Genomic DNA, 16,813 nt, shown 5'->3' with positions numbered 1-16,813 from the left:
TTGTCCAGGGGTCAGTTGTGCTGGGTGGTTTTATGTCAACCTGACAGAGGCTAAAGTCACCTGAGAGGAGGGAACCTTGACTGAGAAAATGCCTCTGTAAGACTCTGCTATAGGTAAGCCTTTAGTACACTTCCTTAATTAGTGGTTGATGGGGGAGAGCTGAGCCCTTGGCTGGTGGTCCTGGGTTCTGTAAGAAAGCAGGCTGAGCAAGCCCTGAGAAGCAAGCCAGTAAGCAGCACCCCTCCATGGCCTCTGCAAAGTTCTTACTGTTTGAATTCCTGTCCTGACTTCCTTCAATGATGAATAGTGATGTGGAACTATAAGCCAAATAAACTGTTTCCTCCCCACTTGCTTTCTGGTCATGACTTTTCATTGTAGCAACAGAAACCCTCCGTATGACAGGTACCCGGCAGGCCTGGCACCTCGCAGTGTATGTGTTATAGTGGCCTTGGGTGGAGTCTCCAGCAGCCTTACTATCTAGAGGTTTATATACAGTAGTAACAGGAGGTGTCCAGCAGGCGATAAAAAATGTAGACTGGGCAACAGTAGTAGTTTCTGAGTGTTGATCTGTGCAAGTGAGTCCAGTGCCCAAGAAAGCCAGAGGTGTGATTCCCTGGCCGTGGGCCTCCCACTGTGATGCTGCACTCGGGTAGCCAACTTTTCCCTCAGCAAGAGCAGTAAGCATTCTCTCCAGCCTGGTTTTGTTTGACAGATTTTTTGTTTTGTATCTTTAAGTTATTAGGAACAGGAAGAGGTATTTCTACATCCATATCAACACTGTTCATGTTGTTATAAATATGATTTTGATGGGAGATTTTCAAGAAACTGTTAAAACATTTTTAAAACCGTTTTTTTTTTTTAATTAGCTGAAGGATTACTAACTCATAGGTACCCATCCCCCAAAAAAACCAAAAGAGCAATACCAATTTGTTTTTAAGACATAAGTATCCATTGAAAATTTATTATGCATTAGGAAGCTTAACCTAAAAACCAACAGCATAGTAAAAAGATATGTTATATCTGTTCATGGCAGAACAGGCTTCAAAATATATTTTCCTTTAAATGTATCAGTCAGTACACAAGCCTTTATAAAAGTTGTATATATTTTTTTCTGTCAATACCTTCATTATTTATAAATACAAGATTTACACAGCACCCCATCAAAAAATTTAAAATCCTTACAAATATCTACATGTTTTCATACCTATAAAACATTCAAAGGAGTGCTTTGTTAAAGATAGACCCAAGTTACTCAGCAACTTTACACATCGACCAAGAAGTTACCCCTGTAATCACATTCACCCTAGTCCATCACTATTCTCCCAAAGTCCTATGTTTATTCTTCCTCTGCCTGTGCCAATTCTGTCAACACATTAAATGATTGTTTAAAACTTGTTCTGTGTCAGCATGCTGTCTGTTTACTCACATATGTTCTGTTTTTAAATATATTAAAATAAAATGTATATAGTTTCCTTTCCAAAAAAAAAAAAAAAAAAAAGATAGACCCAAGTTAATGGTCCATTTACTGTGCAGCAAAATATAAAATCTGTAGTTTTCTTTGTCCATAAAACATCTCAAAAATTAGCAAGACATTTATCATGAAACTGAGCTTCACTAACCCTCATATTTTAGAAAGGATTTTGATATGCACATTCCCAAAAGATTCTAAAATCAGAATAACAGACTGAGATACAGATTAGTTAAAAATAAACACATTCTACATTAACAGTTAAGGCAGGATTATGGTAAGGAAAACAAGGAGGACAGGGAGATATGGGAAGAAGCATAGAGTAGCATATTGTGAGCACGAACTTGGAAACAAATGTCACTGCTATTTGTTACTCTCATTCCTTTTTAGGAATGTTCAACATTTTTAAACAAAGTACTTTTCTGGAAGTATACGCTGATTTCTTTGTTGCCACTAGAAGGCTTCATGGTTAACTGCTTTGCTTTGAGATAGGATCTTAGTATGCTGCGAAGGCTAGCCTCAATCTGGACACAAAGCTGCTTGTTCAACATAATTTAAATTTTCTAAGAAAGATTTCCTTTATCTGATAAAGGTGATCATTGATCAATGTTATTAATGTTCATTTTTCAAGAGCTTAAGAAGTAGAGAAAATAAAGAGAAAGCAAAACTAGGTTTTCACCTGACCTCTGGACAAGGTCAGTAGATCCCTGATACCAAGTGACTCTTAAGAATGGCCACTCATCAACATTTATGGGCTAAGCAGGAATGATTCACAGAAAGAGAATGAAAAGAGGCAGTTAATACTATCATCCCACACCTTCTACCAAAAGGACATAGAAAAACTGCTGTCACTCTTGTTCTAGTTACTGAAGGAAGGATAACCTTTCCTACCACAGACACGATTTTTTTTTCTATTAAAATTTTAAAGTCTAGATTCTAGATAATCTTGAAAGTTTCATATTATTTACAGTGAAGCATTTTCAATCTTTTCTAAGAGGGGGGAAAAAAGATGGAAGTAAAGGAATAGAAAGAGGCAGAAGAGTGAAGGGCAGAGGGATGAGAAGAGTAACTTATTAAACTTGGCCCAAAGGATGCTGCTAGCATCGCCCCTCCAGCACCATGAAGTCTCCATGTGGTGCAGCTTCCTCCATGGCTCTCTGCAGAACCTTCTGTACTGTTGGGTTATAGCTCAGTGCACTGATTTCCAGGTTCTTCAAAGGAGAGCTCCCAGATGCTGCTGTCTTGCAGTAATGGCTCGATGTCCTCATCACTGCCCCGTTCAGGCGGCGTGCTTAGGCTGCCACTGATGCTGTTGTTATGTTTTTGAACTCCACTGGTTTTACGGTATTCAGGGATGAATAAGGCAACCAAAAAAGACATAAGAACTATACATGCTCCAAATAAAAACGGTGGGCCTGGGATGAAAGCTCCCTAATGGAAAACAAATGAAGACAGAAGTTTGGTTAAGTTTCTCTCTTTCTCTCTCTCTCCTTCTAAGACAGTCTTGGGCTATTTAGCTCAGGGTGGTCTTGACATCACAACCCTTCTGCCAATATCCCCCAAATGCTAGGATTATAGGCATATATTACCATACCCAGCATGGTTAGGCTCTTCTTCTAAACTCCAACCTAGTTTTGAATGAAGTCACTATAGAGTTCATTGTCTTCTCATAAGCCTGTATCTCATTAATCAAGGCAAATTCTAATAGCCTTTACAAAAGCAACAATACAAAAGCAACATACAAAAGCAACAATTTTCTTTCTGTAATCTAATCTTGTTACTTCAGATCATTCATTTCCACATATGAATAGTAATAATTTCAGGTGTCTATAAAACTCTATATTAAATGTTTCTCAAAATGAAAGCACATTAGCTCAATTTTAACAAGTTTTTGTTGTTGTTGTTTTAAAGATACCTTGTATCCCAGGTAGGCCTCATACTTACACAGCTAACAGTGACCTTGAACTTACGACCTTCAGTCTTTACTTCTGAGCATCAGAATTGCAAGCACGTGCCATCCACTTTTGAGTGTGTGCATTCTGTACAAGCACCTACCAACTGAGCTACCTCCCAACTCCCTACAGTAGATTTCTAGGTGACTCCATATCTTATTTAGATTTAACTTAGCCAGATAATAACATACTATTCATTGTGACTATATGGGTGAAAAGAGAATACAAATCAATTACAGACACCTTTTTTCATATAAGACATTAAATCTGTTATGAACCCTTTCTAATCCCAAGTAACAATACAGACTTTGCTGCTGTCAAATACAATGATAATAAAAAAATAGGAATTAAAAGCCACAAGATTATGCTATAATCAAACACAACCAGTATTATAACATAAATCACCAAATTACCTGTAGGGGATCATCAGAATTCAATTTTGGGCCCATCTCACTCAGTTCAACATGGAACATGTAGAATATGAAGCCGTACAGCGCTGGCCCTAGGCCATTGCATAGCCCTCGGATTCCAGTTACAATCCCCTGGGCAACCCCTAAACCACAATAAGAAAGGAGTCAGTCTTCCTAGAAAAGTGCCTTACCAGGTGGAGCTTATCTAGTACTTTCCATCTTACTATGACAGAGATTTGGCTAGACTGAGACCCCCTAATTTAGGCTAATTATCTTAAAGCATCTATGACATTCATTAGGTTTCATTATATTTTCATTCATTATACAAATGTTTCCTTGGCTGTACTATATCCACTGAATGGTTAGTACTCTGTACTTAGTTCTACAAGAAGGGAAAAAAATGCATTGTTGTTGAAATCCTTTTGGACCAGATCCACCATTTAATGGAAAATAAAATATAAAATTATTATTTCCTTTATCAGGTAATTTTAATTTTTCTATGGATTAAGACTGCCTTGTTTGTCCTATTTAATTGTTCATGTCAACTAAAAATGCATCCTCCCCTCGGGTGGCACTGGCCACATGTGAATACAAATAGGTTTCCCTGCCCTAGGGTTGCCATCTGCATGCAGACTCAAAATTTCTGAAAGCACCAATTTCAATATCTCTGCTTTTTAATATAGTGACAAAACATGGGTTTGAATATGAATATGGGTAAATATGAAATGAATATTTCTGTAATTCAAAAACAGTCAAGCATAATAGTATTCACCATTACCTGAGTTAGTTCATTTAATGGTGACACACAAAGGGTGTCACAGTCCATAAATCTAAGAATGGATACATATAATAGCAAATTCACTATGTGGGAAAACAGGTGTAATGATAATGAATAAACTATCTTTTAAATTTTAATTTTTGTTGAATATTTTAAAGTCCTCTTAAAAATTAAAAAAAAAAAAAATTCCTTCAGGGAAAGAGGTGTAGCCTAGTGCATTCTAGGCACTGGATTTGATACTGCTACAAAACAAAATCACTATGTACATATATTTTGCTTTATACATACACACACATACATATAACATTTTAAATGCTCTCTAAAATTCTCAATTTTCCTATAACACAATTAATATTATAAGGAATATTTACAATGAAATAAAAAACAATAAATGGAATAAAAATCTCCTATTTCCTGACTATAGTAAGCAGGACCATTAGAAGATGGAGAAAAAGTGGTTAATTTTGGCATCAGAACTGGCTGAAAACAGGCAGAGGAAGGAGGAATAAAGTCTGGTTTGTATACAGCAGTTCTAATCTATTTTATTCTCTCCCTATATCCAAATACTAACAACCAAACAGATTTTTCTTTATCCTTTCAAAGATCCATTTCTTAAATTAAGCTCCTAAGACTTTCAATTATTTCAACTTAACTTAGGTGACTAAGTAGATATTTCATTGCCAATTTGCTATTATTTAATAGAAATCTGCTGAAATAAGGTTATAAACTGATTAATCCTGATGGCAATATATAATCAGAACTGAGACTGGAAATGGATCTTTTCTATCTCTAACTCTTACTAACAGTCTGGATTGCTACAGTGAGTGTGAGGAAGGAGGAAAACAGAACTTCTTCTATGGCAAGCACCTAACCGTTGTCAATTGCTATTATTGTGGAGAATTTAGGATTCCATACTTCCGGGCAAAGAGGTTCCAGCTGAAAATACAAAATGCAAGGAGAACAAATCTCACCTTGCTGATCTGACTCTGCATTCCGAGAGATGAGGGCACTGACTGCTGGGAATGTAATGCTGGACATGGCAGCCACAGTTCCTGCTGCCCACATCATCCTGAAAAGATTAAGGGAGGCTGCAGTGAGGGTTTAAGGTGCTTTTGGTTAACATGGTCAGTGGTGACAATACAAATGCTCTGTATCTCTTCATTTCCATTTTATTTATTTTTCCCTTTTAAAAATGGATTTTCTGGGCAATGCATGGCTTTCTCAGTAATGCCAGTAAACTTAGCATCTAAAAGGCTCAGGCACAAGCAGCATGAGTTCAAGACCAGACTAGGCTACACAGTAAATCTCTATGTGAAAGAATTCATACTATTAAATGATCACAGGTTACCCCATTGCCATTTTCGAAGTTCTTGAAAGGATGTACTTTTCTTATTTGTTTGTTCTAAATAAACACCACGCCTCCACCTGCCCCCACTCCCCACTGACTTTCTGTATTTCTTGCAAATTCATCTTTCACAACTGCCAAAGGCTATGTGGTCTGTCAGCCTTGATAACACTGCTACCCAATGAATGAACAAAAACTGTTTGTTTCAGATCTTGTTTTTTGTTGTTGTTTTTTTTTTTTTTTTTTCCCAGTGAAGGAAAAACGTTTATGTGTGAGTCCCAACAACCTATGAGAATTAAGGTAGGTCCAAAGACTCTTGTGCCCCACTGAGCTATATTTCTTTGGGGATGAACTTCAGTGAAAACAAAAAATCTCATTATCAGAAAGTCTTTTCATAATACTTGGAGGTTTTGACTAGCTAGGTAACTGAACCAGAATTCAAAGGACAAAAAGAAAAGGAGGAGGAGGATACTCATCATATCTGTTAATTCAGTCTGTTTGATAATATGTAAATCAGGGAAGGCTTACCAGGCCTGAGATCCAAAACCATACCAGGCAAGTTGGAACATCTGGAAACCCAAACCAAGGAGGACAGTATTCTTGTTTCCTAATGCTCTCATCCATTTGCTAAGGAAGACCGTCTGCAAAGGAAAGAAAACAATTCTGAGAAGTTATGTGTGCACACAAGGATGTGATCACAAACTCAAATTCAGAGCATAAGCTCTTCTAGTAAAGTCCACTCACTGATGGCCTTTAAGGACACAGTCTGTCTATGACCCAATGACAGGCAGTGGCAAGAACTCTTCAGTGAAACTCTTTGGAGTTTCAAGGGCTTCAGTGCTGACCTGGGTTTGGAGCTGGTGATCTCCTTCCAGAGAAGCCTGGCGGGTGCTCTTCTAGAACCTCAGCAAAGGCTAACACAGCTACACCCCAGTTATCATGACTTAGAGGACTACAAACACTTAATGTTCAGCAGAATCCCACACCTAAATGTTCAGCAAGATTTAATATTCACTCATACTTAACAATTATACAAAATCAAGAATGATATGAGCTTTGTTTTAATAAATATATATTCTTTTAAATACAACTTGTAGAGACAGTATGAAAAGAAAGATAAAGACACCTAAAGACAAACAGATATGGTTAATGTCTCAGTTAATGTTAATCAACTGAGAAGTTTAACATACTTAATACAGCCAGAAAACAAAACGAAACAAACAAAACCAAGGAACAGCCTTTGTTTGCATACATTCCCATGAGCCTTTTCATGCTCTCATTTGGTAGGACCAGTTAGTTTCCCAGAAGAACATACAGTTTGGCCTAGGTGCCATTTCAAGGGAATCCACAAACGCTGCCGTGAACACTCTTTATGGACTGACAACCGTAATAGTTGGAGAGTGTTTACTGCTGTTCTCTCACTACATATATTCTAACATGTTGATTCTTATCTGTTTAGTCCAGGGGACAGCAGCACCTAGCAGAAATTTTTTCTACCTAATTTTCACCATTAAAGAAACATTGAAAGGCCTTCCTCTGGTTAATTTTGCAGTATCTGGTTACATTATTTCTTCTTTAAAATAGTTCTTATACCTATTTGTTTCATGTGTGTACAGATGTCCCAGCAAGTATGTGACTGTCAGAGAACAACTTACAAGAATCAGTTTTTTCCTTCTACCATGTAGGTTCTGGGGGAACTTGGGTCATTGCTTGATGACAAGCACCTTTTGTCATTTTGCCACCCCTTCAACCTAGTTGTTTTGGAAGTAAAAAGAGTCAACCTACCACAAATTACAAATAATATTCTAATAAAATCTGTGTGAAGTTCTCCTGAGTCCCAAGGACCTGAATAGTCAATGAATGCCCAGTTCTGTGAGTTGTGCCCTTTCAGCCTCCTCAATGTGGTGAGGTTCTCTACATGAGCAAGGTGTGTCACAGCAGGAGCTAAGCAGCTAAGGCAACAGTTGGAAGAACTCTTTAAAACTTATACCCTTGGCTTCCTTCCTATAGATCTGAGGTTTTCAGATCGAGGAAAAAAAAAAAAAAGCTTTGTCATTTTAACCCACATGTTGTAAAGAAATACTCACCTGAGCCACAATGGACAGAATTCCTACCATAGCTATGAATGCTACAATTTTCACAGATCCAAAACCTATGACCTGTAGAAATGAAAGCAAAACAAAACCACTTTTGTAATAGAAGTATTAGAGCTAATAAGAAACGATGTTTTCCTATTGAAAATGATAGAAAAAAATAACAGGAAAGTTCACAAAAGCAGTAGAAATTAGGACAGTTACAGAAGCTGAAAAAAAATTAACCTGTAATTTACATTTAAATTTGACATAAAATAGTTGTAACTAAACACAAATTGTGAATCTTTTGAAAATTTTATTATGCCTATTGTTTAGTATTTCCTATCTTAATTTGTCTATCTCAGTTTGGAGATAATGAGAGCATGCAAAAAAGAGGATAAAAAGAAAGCAATTTGTCTTTTAATGTTGCTAAGGCAGAACTGGACTATCAGTGAAGTCAGTGGCTCTTGAGTCTCATACTTTATGTGGGCAACTGAAAAGGAAAGAAGGGGAGAAGAGAAAGGAGGACAATAGGATGTCAGACCCACTGAAGATCAATTACATCAGACTCTGAGGTATGATCCAGAGTGGGTGTGCTATAAAAAGCTCCTGCACACTTCAACTAAGTAAACAGCCAACTCTGACCAGCAACTGACCTCTAAACCTCCAATTTTAACAATAACTATGAAATGACTAATAATTTTTAAAAGGATACTTACTTTGACTTCTACTGAAGTTCTATACAATGTACGAAAATACATTAAAAATAACTTTATATAGTTTTCTTACTTTATAAGTATCTTCCTCCCAATCACAATTAGACAATAAAAGTACTAGAGCTAGAACCTTTGGCTTTTTTATTACTACCTAACCATATTGAAAATTACAAAATCTAGAACTGGTTGGGTAGCACATGCCTACAATTTTAGCACTTAGGGAGGTGGAAGCAACCTATTATCAGATTTATTGCTTTATTCATTAAACACAGAAGCAATACCAAGAATGACCTTATCACAAACTATAGATTGAATGATGCTAATGCATAAACGTATATAGGCTCAGAACTGTACCAAATCGGCCACTTTGGTACCAGTTGTCTACCTGTGGGGAAGAGAGATGACAGCTCTGTATCTTCTCTTAATTTGGTTTGATCTAAATCCTGTTTTAGAGAAGAGTCGCAGAGCCTGACTTGGTGGTGGATGCCTTTAATCTCGGCACTTGGGAGGCCAAGGTAGGCAGATCTCTATGAGTTTGAGCTTAGCCTGGTCTAGATAATGAATTCTACACCAACAAAGTACATATACAGACTCAAAAGCCTCAGAATTTTGTTTCTGGTAATCTCTCACAAGAAATTTTCCCCAGTAGATGTCTTACTATGTTGCTCACACTGTTCTTAAGTCCCAATATGCCTAATGAGAAGCTAGGTATGGTTCTACACCTGTAGTTCCATTTACTTATTATAAGGCCGTCACTGATGTCAGCAATGAATTATAGGTCCCTGCTTTATGAGGTATTTAAAACAAGTTCACATTTTCTTTTCTACAGTGGTTTCCCCAACTTATTTTAGACAAGTTTCAATCTTTGCTATTCTACATGTTAAAAGGATCCTGAGGATCTATTACTCACCTGCCTGAGATAGAGAAAAAAGCTTGAATACTGCCCAGCTTCAGGAAGATATGAGAGAAACACTGTGATGCAGATCAGTAAGACAGTAGAATCTTTTCCAACTTTCTTTAATGACTGGGAATAAGCAGAAAGCATATACATGTCAGTGTTCTTGCAATACTGACTTTACCATTTTCAAGAGATTCTGAACATCCTATAACAGACCCCGAAAAAAATATTTCTACACAACTAAGAAAAATTGATTCTTTTTCTGGATTTGTAAAATAATTTCTTCTTAAAGTGATTTTAATTACAAGATTTTCTTTCTTTTTCCAACACAGGGTCTCATAGGATAACCTTGACATTCTAATCTCCCTTTCTGCCTCTTCTACAGTTTCATTATACATAAATTCACTCTACTCTTCAAACTGTTGATATTCAGGTTGCCTGAAATCAGGAAGACAATTAGTATGTTCTAAAACTTTTATTTTAACAGTATATTGAATGACAGTAATACTGAATGACAAGTGTCACAGAAGTTTTAGGGTACCATCTATAACCTTATATAATTAATACCCCAAACAGCTAATGTCTCCTGAAACCTTCTACAGAAGACATTAGAGCAGTTAATGTATACATTTAACTGAAGTCCTTACAGCTGCTCTGAAAAATAATCCATAGTAATTCTATTTCACAGAAGTTTCTACATGTAACTTGATCACTAAAAAGGAAAAAAAACAAACAAACAAATACTCAACTTGTAGGTAGCCCTTTCCTGCTTCCTTCCCCAAACTCCTCTCTCGCCATTTTGACAACAAAGAGTAACTGACAAGCTCTGCAGGAAGTAATCTGAGTGATCATACAGAAAATAATTTCAAGGGATTGGGGAGATGGTTCACAGTTGGGGAGGTGCTGTACAAGCATATGGAGCCAAGTTTGGTCGGCAGCACTCACATAAAAACCTAGGCATCATGGTGCATGCATGCCTATAACCCCAGCACCGGGAAGGCAGAGACAGGAGAATCCTTAGTGCTTACTGGGCAGGTAGTCTTATTGGATTGATAAGCTCCAGGTTCACTGGAAACCCTCACTCAAAAAAGAAGGTTGACATAAATAAATGAAGACATCAGACATCCACCTGTGGCCTACACAAGCTCACACAATCTGGCTTAACAACTGTTCTATAGAAGCAGATGCGGTAGGGAGAGAGAGGTGGGCATACTTTTTCCAACACTACTTCTTGTTGGTGTGATCTACTCCCCAATACCACCTCTCCAACCATCTTTCTTCATTTGAAGATAAAACAACCATGTCCTTGAGGGTAACCTGGATACTTATTTTGTCTCTTATAATTTATATGGCTTAATTACTAAGTCTATATATTTCTCAGTCTCTCAGCCCCTTACTTGTAATTAAGAGTTTTTCTATTTTTACTCTAAAAGAAATGACTCAACAACTATTGGGAATCTTTGTATACACAGTCTTATTTTCTTAGCAAAAAGATATATATATATATGTATGTATGTTATAATATATATGATTCATATATAAAGTAAATATTTTCATGTCTTAATTTACCGCAAAAGGGTCTGCTTGTTTCCAAGAAATCTGAGCTCCCCAGGAAGCAGGTCTAATTTTCTCTGGCAGAGATTCTGGAACTGCCACTAAAATGAAGCAGATGTCTAGGACAGCCACCACTGTGGCTACCAGCACAACAAGGCTATCTCCATAATTTGCAGAGAGGTATGTTCCAATGGCTGGGCTGGTAACCAGACTAGCTGCAAAGGTGGCTGAGACCTATGAAGAAAAGCATAGTCACTTAGGATCCCAAAAGATAAATATCAGTGGAGAGAGCATCCCTTCCCCAGAGCCCCACATGCTGCAGGTACACAGCTGCAGCTATTCTCTTCTGTACTTTTCCTTTAAGGTTTCTTTTATGAGTGAATGTGTAAGCACCATATACATGCCTGGTAGCCACAGAGGTCAGAAGAGGAACTGGAGTTATGGACGGTTAGGAGCTGCTGGGAGTCCTCCATAAGAACAACTGCTCTTAACTGCTAAGCCATCTCTCCAGTTCCCTCTCCTAGCTTCGGCAAGATAAATGTGTTTCAGAGGAAGACAATGCAGACAGTCCTGATGAGACCTGATAGGTTAGGGTCAGATGGAAGGGGAGGAAGTCCACTGACAGGAAGTCCACTCCCCTATCAGTGGACTTGGGGAGGGGCATGGGAGGAAATGAGGGAGGACGGGATTGGGAGGGGCTGAGGGAGGGGATTACAGCTGGGATACAAAGTAATTAATACAAAAATAAATAAATTTTAAAAAGATGAACGTGTTGTACATAAAAAAAGCAAAAGAGAAGGAAAGCAATTTTGCTTTAAAATGTATTCACACACTGTTAACTAGGTGAATACATGCTCAGAGCTATAACTAAAATAGGATAAAAATTAATATGTAGAAACCTTCCTCATAAAACATTCACTGTTTTTGTTTGTTTCATTGGAAAGCAGAGACGTGCAAAGAAGAATATGAAAACAATTCCTATAGAGCCAGGATTACAGTTCAGTGGCATGGCACTTGCCTAGCATGTGGCATAGGAGCTCATGGCTATCTCACAGTACTTAGGAGGCTGATGCAGGACTAATGAGTTCAAGGATAGTTCTAGGCTAGAGAGTCAGACTGTCTCAAAAAACAAACTCTCTGAAGAGGTAATCTCTCAGGTACTGTATCTGATTCATCCAAAAACACATACGTTCCCACACACCCATTTATCACTTTATGATCATTTCATTAACACAACAGGGGGAAAAGAAAAAAGCTGTCACCAAAAGAAAAAATTAATAAAAATAAAAGAATGAAGGCTGGGAATATATAGCTAAGTAGCAGACTGTTTGGACAACATACTCAGGGCCCTGAGTGTGATCATTAACACAACTCACACAAACTCACACACGAAAGAAAATAAAAAAGACGTGTGGTGGTGGAAGCTTCGGGTTAGAGGCCACAGCTGGGAGCCTTAGGCATTCCTATGTTCTCGAGATTTAGAAACATAATTTAAGTATTCATTCTCTCTAAGCAGATTACAGTCCCAAAAGCATACTAATAAGTTATTAAAGCTACAAGATTCTATTAGAAACAAAAGAAGTTACATAAGGACTCAGTGAGTTAACATAAAAAATGTGGGCTGTAGAAGTGGCTCAGAGGTTAAGAATGCTGACTGCTCTTCCAAAGGTCCTGAGTTCAATTCCCAGCAACCACATGGTGGCTCAAAATGAAATCTGGTGCCCTCTTCTGGAATGCAGGCAGAACACTGTATATGTAGTAAATAAATAATTCTTTAAAACAGTAACTTAAAAAAAGAAAAAAAAATGTAATGAAGAGGACATGAAATTGGAAGATGTAATGGGGAACGGAGGGAGTGGGGGATGGGTATGATCACGATATATACATGTACGAAATTTTAAACTAAGTAAAAGTATTCTTTAAAAAGAAACAACAGAAATAATTTTATCTGACTGTGACTGCTAATAAGCCAATGACATTATTCTGTCATCCTACAACTGAATATTAAAAATATAATACATATAAAATTTAAGCTACACTGAGAAGTTTTAAAAACTAAAAATGATAGAAAAAGTTTTGGAAGGGAATAAAGATGTGGAGAATTTTAGTTTGGGAAACAAAAATTCCTGAAACTCAGTATTTATCAAGTACCTGATGATGACAAAGATGGCACCAAGTTTATTTGGGGGAAACAAACAAACAAACAAACAAACACCCTCGAGCAGCCACATAGCTGCACCACAAATTGCTAACACTTAAAAATAGCTCTGGGAGCAGTGCTAATCTTTCTTAAGGTGCTAAGTGAGCACTGGGGTAGTACTCTCAAGTATTATGGGAACAATGTTACTTCAGTTTTATGAGGCCACAGATCTCACAGTACCTGAGGTTACTACCAAGTAGGCTACTTTATGTTTTAGGACATACTTTTGCAGTTTTTTTTTGTTTTGTTTTAAATTATCTAAACCCACATTTAACAACATATATTAGAACTCTGTTGTGGTGAGGTCATCCTATAAATTCATTCACCAGATGCAGTGAAGATTAACTTAACAGTAGTATTATTCCTTGCTATACCCTTAAACTTTCTTGGTTTCCTGAAGAAGTTTAATAAAGGAACGTGTGTTTTAATATAAATTGAACAGATATCAAAAATGCCCTTTAGAATTTAATTAACACATCCTGGAAACAATTGGCAGTAAATTCTCTGCAAGACAGGCTGTAAGAGAGTTACTGTCAAAGGCCCTAGGCCTGAGACAAACCCAAGTAGCCTACTGCTGAGCTGCAGGAGCTGAAGGCATCACACTTCAGCATGACACTATATTAGCTGGGATGTTCACTCACTGGCTTCCTGCCATGTCCCATGAGTAAGCACTAATCCTAACTGCCTGCAACTTTACAATGAGGAACTAAACTAGAAATTAAGTAATTAATCAAATTAGGTGATGGCCACTTCTGGTGACTACGAAAACCCTTTCCATAATTAGCATAGAACCAATGTAAATTATTTTTCCACTGAAAGCACAAAATAGCTACTAAAAATTCTATCATAAGGAAAAGATAAATGGGGCTAGCAAAATGCCTCAGCAGCTAAGGGTGCTGGCTGCACAGGCCTGGTAACGTGAGTTTAAGTCCCAGGACATGACAGAATAGTGACATCTAAAAAGTATTCTCTGACTGCCACATGAATACTATGGCACTTACTCTCACACACTTATACACACACAGATAGAGTAAATAAATAAATTCCCAAAAAGAGAAAAGTATTTAACCTTTCAAGGAAACAAAATCTCTAACCAGAGATTATCTAATGTACATGCATCAAAGCTTACATGAGCTATCTTCCATGAATATGCAAAAGTTTTATGTTTTCATTGATCTGTTAACATTTTTCTAGTCTAGTAACATTGTAGGGAAATTACTATGTCCACAGACATTTCTCATGATTAAGAAGGTGGAGAAGAAAGCTGCACTTTTATGAGATACAGAATCTTGGTGCTCTTCACAGCCCTGATGGCTAACACAGCCTACCTTGAATATTTGCTTTCTTTTGAAGCATTTCTATTCACTTTCTCTTCTAATCTGCACACCATTGTACAGGCACCTTCAATTTAAGATAAAGTATGAATAATATTCACAGGAAGGGGAAGGAAGAGAAAGTGCAGACAGTAGTCAGAGGGAAAGTGAAGCTTTCTAACTATGAGTGTCAGAAGTCAACAAAATACAGTATTTTGTGAAACAGTAGTACTTTGCTGTAGGTTGAAAGCTGACAGGTGAATGTACTCATTTCACTAGTTAACACGAACAAGCACTTTACTCTAAGAAGCAGTATTTTTAAAAAAAGGGTACAAGAAGGAAAGTGATTATCTGGTTTCTGGCATTTACCCTTCTTTAATCTAGTACTCTATGCTGTCTAGCCATATCACTTTTCTTCTTACAATGTACACAAATATCCCAGACGCTGAACACGTGCCTACAACTGCCCATCAATAGGAGTATATCCTATTATATCCCTACACCATTTGAAAGTAACTTAGAGAAGGTAGATCTCTGAGGTTGAGGCTGGCCTGGCCTACACAGCAAGTTCCAGGGCTACATAGTAAAACCCTGTCAAAAAAAAAAAGAAAGAAAAACACCTTTCTGGACCAAAATGCTTCTGCTGCCCTTCAAATAGTTTTTTCTTCTCCTTCATAACTATAATATCATTATCATGCCTCAGAAAATGGGGCTGTCTAATATCAAATTATCAAAAATACTACCTCCAATAACTTTTGATATTTATTCAACAACAATCTGCCAAATGAATAGCCTTTTTCTACAGTGTTATGTCTCAAGTGAGTGCCTGAAACACACTGTTGAGATTCTCATATTTCTCAAATCTATTTCTGATGTTATTTTAAATTTCAATTTCTGGTCAATTTTTAATAAAATGCAACTTATTACTCTAGTTTTTAGAAAGTCTACAAGCCTGTAATCCTAGCACTCTGAAACTGGGAGGAGGATCTGAAGTTCAAGAAACCTGAGTTTGAACTAGCCTGTCCTAAGACCCTACCTCAAAATAACAAAAAGTTCTAAGACAGGCAAATTGCTACATACCCATAAACTGAGCCCTCAAGAGACTGTGGAAGGAAGATTCTAAGTCTGCAGTCAACTTAGCCTACATAAGTTTCTGTTTCAAAACCAATAAAAAATTTACCACCTTACCCATCCATACGCAGTACTTCTTTCGTGCTCTTGAGTGAAGTCAGCTACATAGGCAAATATTACAGAGAAAGTGACTGAGAAGACTCCAGATACAGAAATCATGCCAAAATACCACCTATCAAAAGAGTGTTTTTAAAATATGATTAAGAAATCATCTTCTACCAACTGAAAGATTAATTACCCAAGAAGATTTTATAATCAAAGTCAAAGAAATGATGTGGATATTATATGCTAATGAAAATAAACTTGGGTATCTGTAATACTTAAAGACAAATATAAAATAACTGGAATTTTGGCAATACTGAAAGGAATACACGTTACCCCCCACCCAAAAAGAAGACAGAAGAAAAAAAAAGAATAATAGGACTAAATAGAATTATAGTTTAGGTATAGTAGTAGTTTTAAAGGTAGACAATATGATAATGCTTCAAGTTTTTTTAAAAATCTATACAAAAAGAGTTTAAGAAAAAAGATAATCCAAACCAAAAATTTCTATAATATGCATAAATACAGTAAAAAAAAACATCTTATATAGAACACAAGATGAAGTTTATTCTACAACATAAAATATATTTTAATATTAAAAATATTTACTTTATTTATTATAATTAGTAACATAATTAATCAAATTAACAGTTCTTTAAACTTAAAATTTTGTTATCACTGTTATTGCATCTGTATATAGGTATGATGTAAGAGAGAACAGGCATGCATATGGCATCAAGTCCTATATAGGTCAGATAGGAGTTAGTTCTCTTCTACTGTAGGTTCTAGGGATTGAACTCAGGTCCTCATGCTTACACATCAAGTGTTTTTACCACTGAACCATCTCACGGGCATAGTAACAGTTCTTAAGGATCCAAAAGAAACAAACAAAAATAAATAAAATAAATAGCCTCAAAAAAAAAAAGCCCCCCCC

At 36.8% G+C, this 16,813-nt stretch overlaps 1 protein-coding gene across 1 annotated transcript in view; it reads right to left on the bottom strand.

The window, feature by feature from the left end:
• Positions 1-926: 926 nt before the first annotated feature.
• The window catches only part of Mfsd14b (major facilitator superfamily domain containing 14B), a 20,032-nt gene continuing 4,145 nt past the window's right edge, over positions 927-16,813 (bottom strand). Inside the window, exons 3-10 of the mRNA XM_055597960.1 lie at positions 15,895-16,009; positions 11,209-11,427; positions 9,652-9,765; positions 8,041-8,112; positions 6,482-6,594; positions 5,580-5,677; positions 3,834-3,973; positions 927-2,899 (exon numbers count right to left, since the gene is read on the bottom strand). Of these exons, the coding sequence (XP_055453935.1) occupies positions 2,651-2,899; positions 3,834-3,973; positions 5,580-5,677; positions 6,482-6,594; positions 8,041-8,112; positions 9,652-9,765; positions 11,209-11,427; positions 15,895-16,009 (1,120 nt within the window). The 3' untranslated portion in view covers positions 927-2,650. The remainder of the gene's footprint in view (positions 2,900-3,833; positions 3,974-5,579; positions 5,678-6,481; positions 6,595-8,040; positions 8,113-9,651; positions 9,766-11,208; positions 11,428-15,894; positions 16,010-16,813) is intronic.

This window comes from Psammomys obesus, unplaced genomic scaffold (assembly GCF_907164565.1).
Source record: "Psammomys obesus unplaced genomic scaffold, mPsaObe1.curated_primary_1811, whole genome shotgun sequence".
NCBI lineage: Eukaryota > Metazoa > Chordata > Mammalia > Rodentia > Muridae > Psammomys > Psammomys obesus.
The sequence above is the reverse complement of the archived record's forward strand: the minus strand, read 5'-3'. Positions and strand labels throughout refer to the sequence as shown.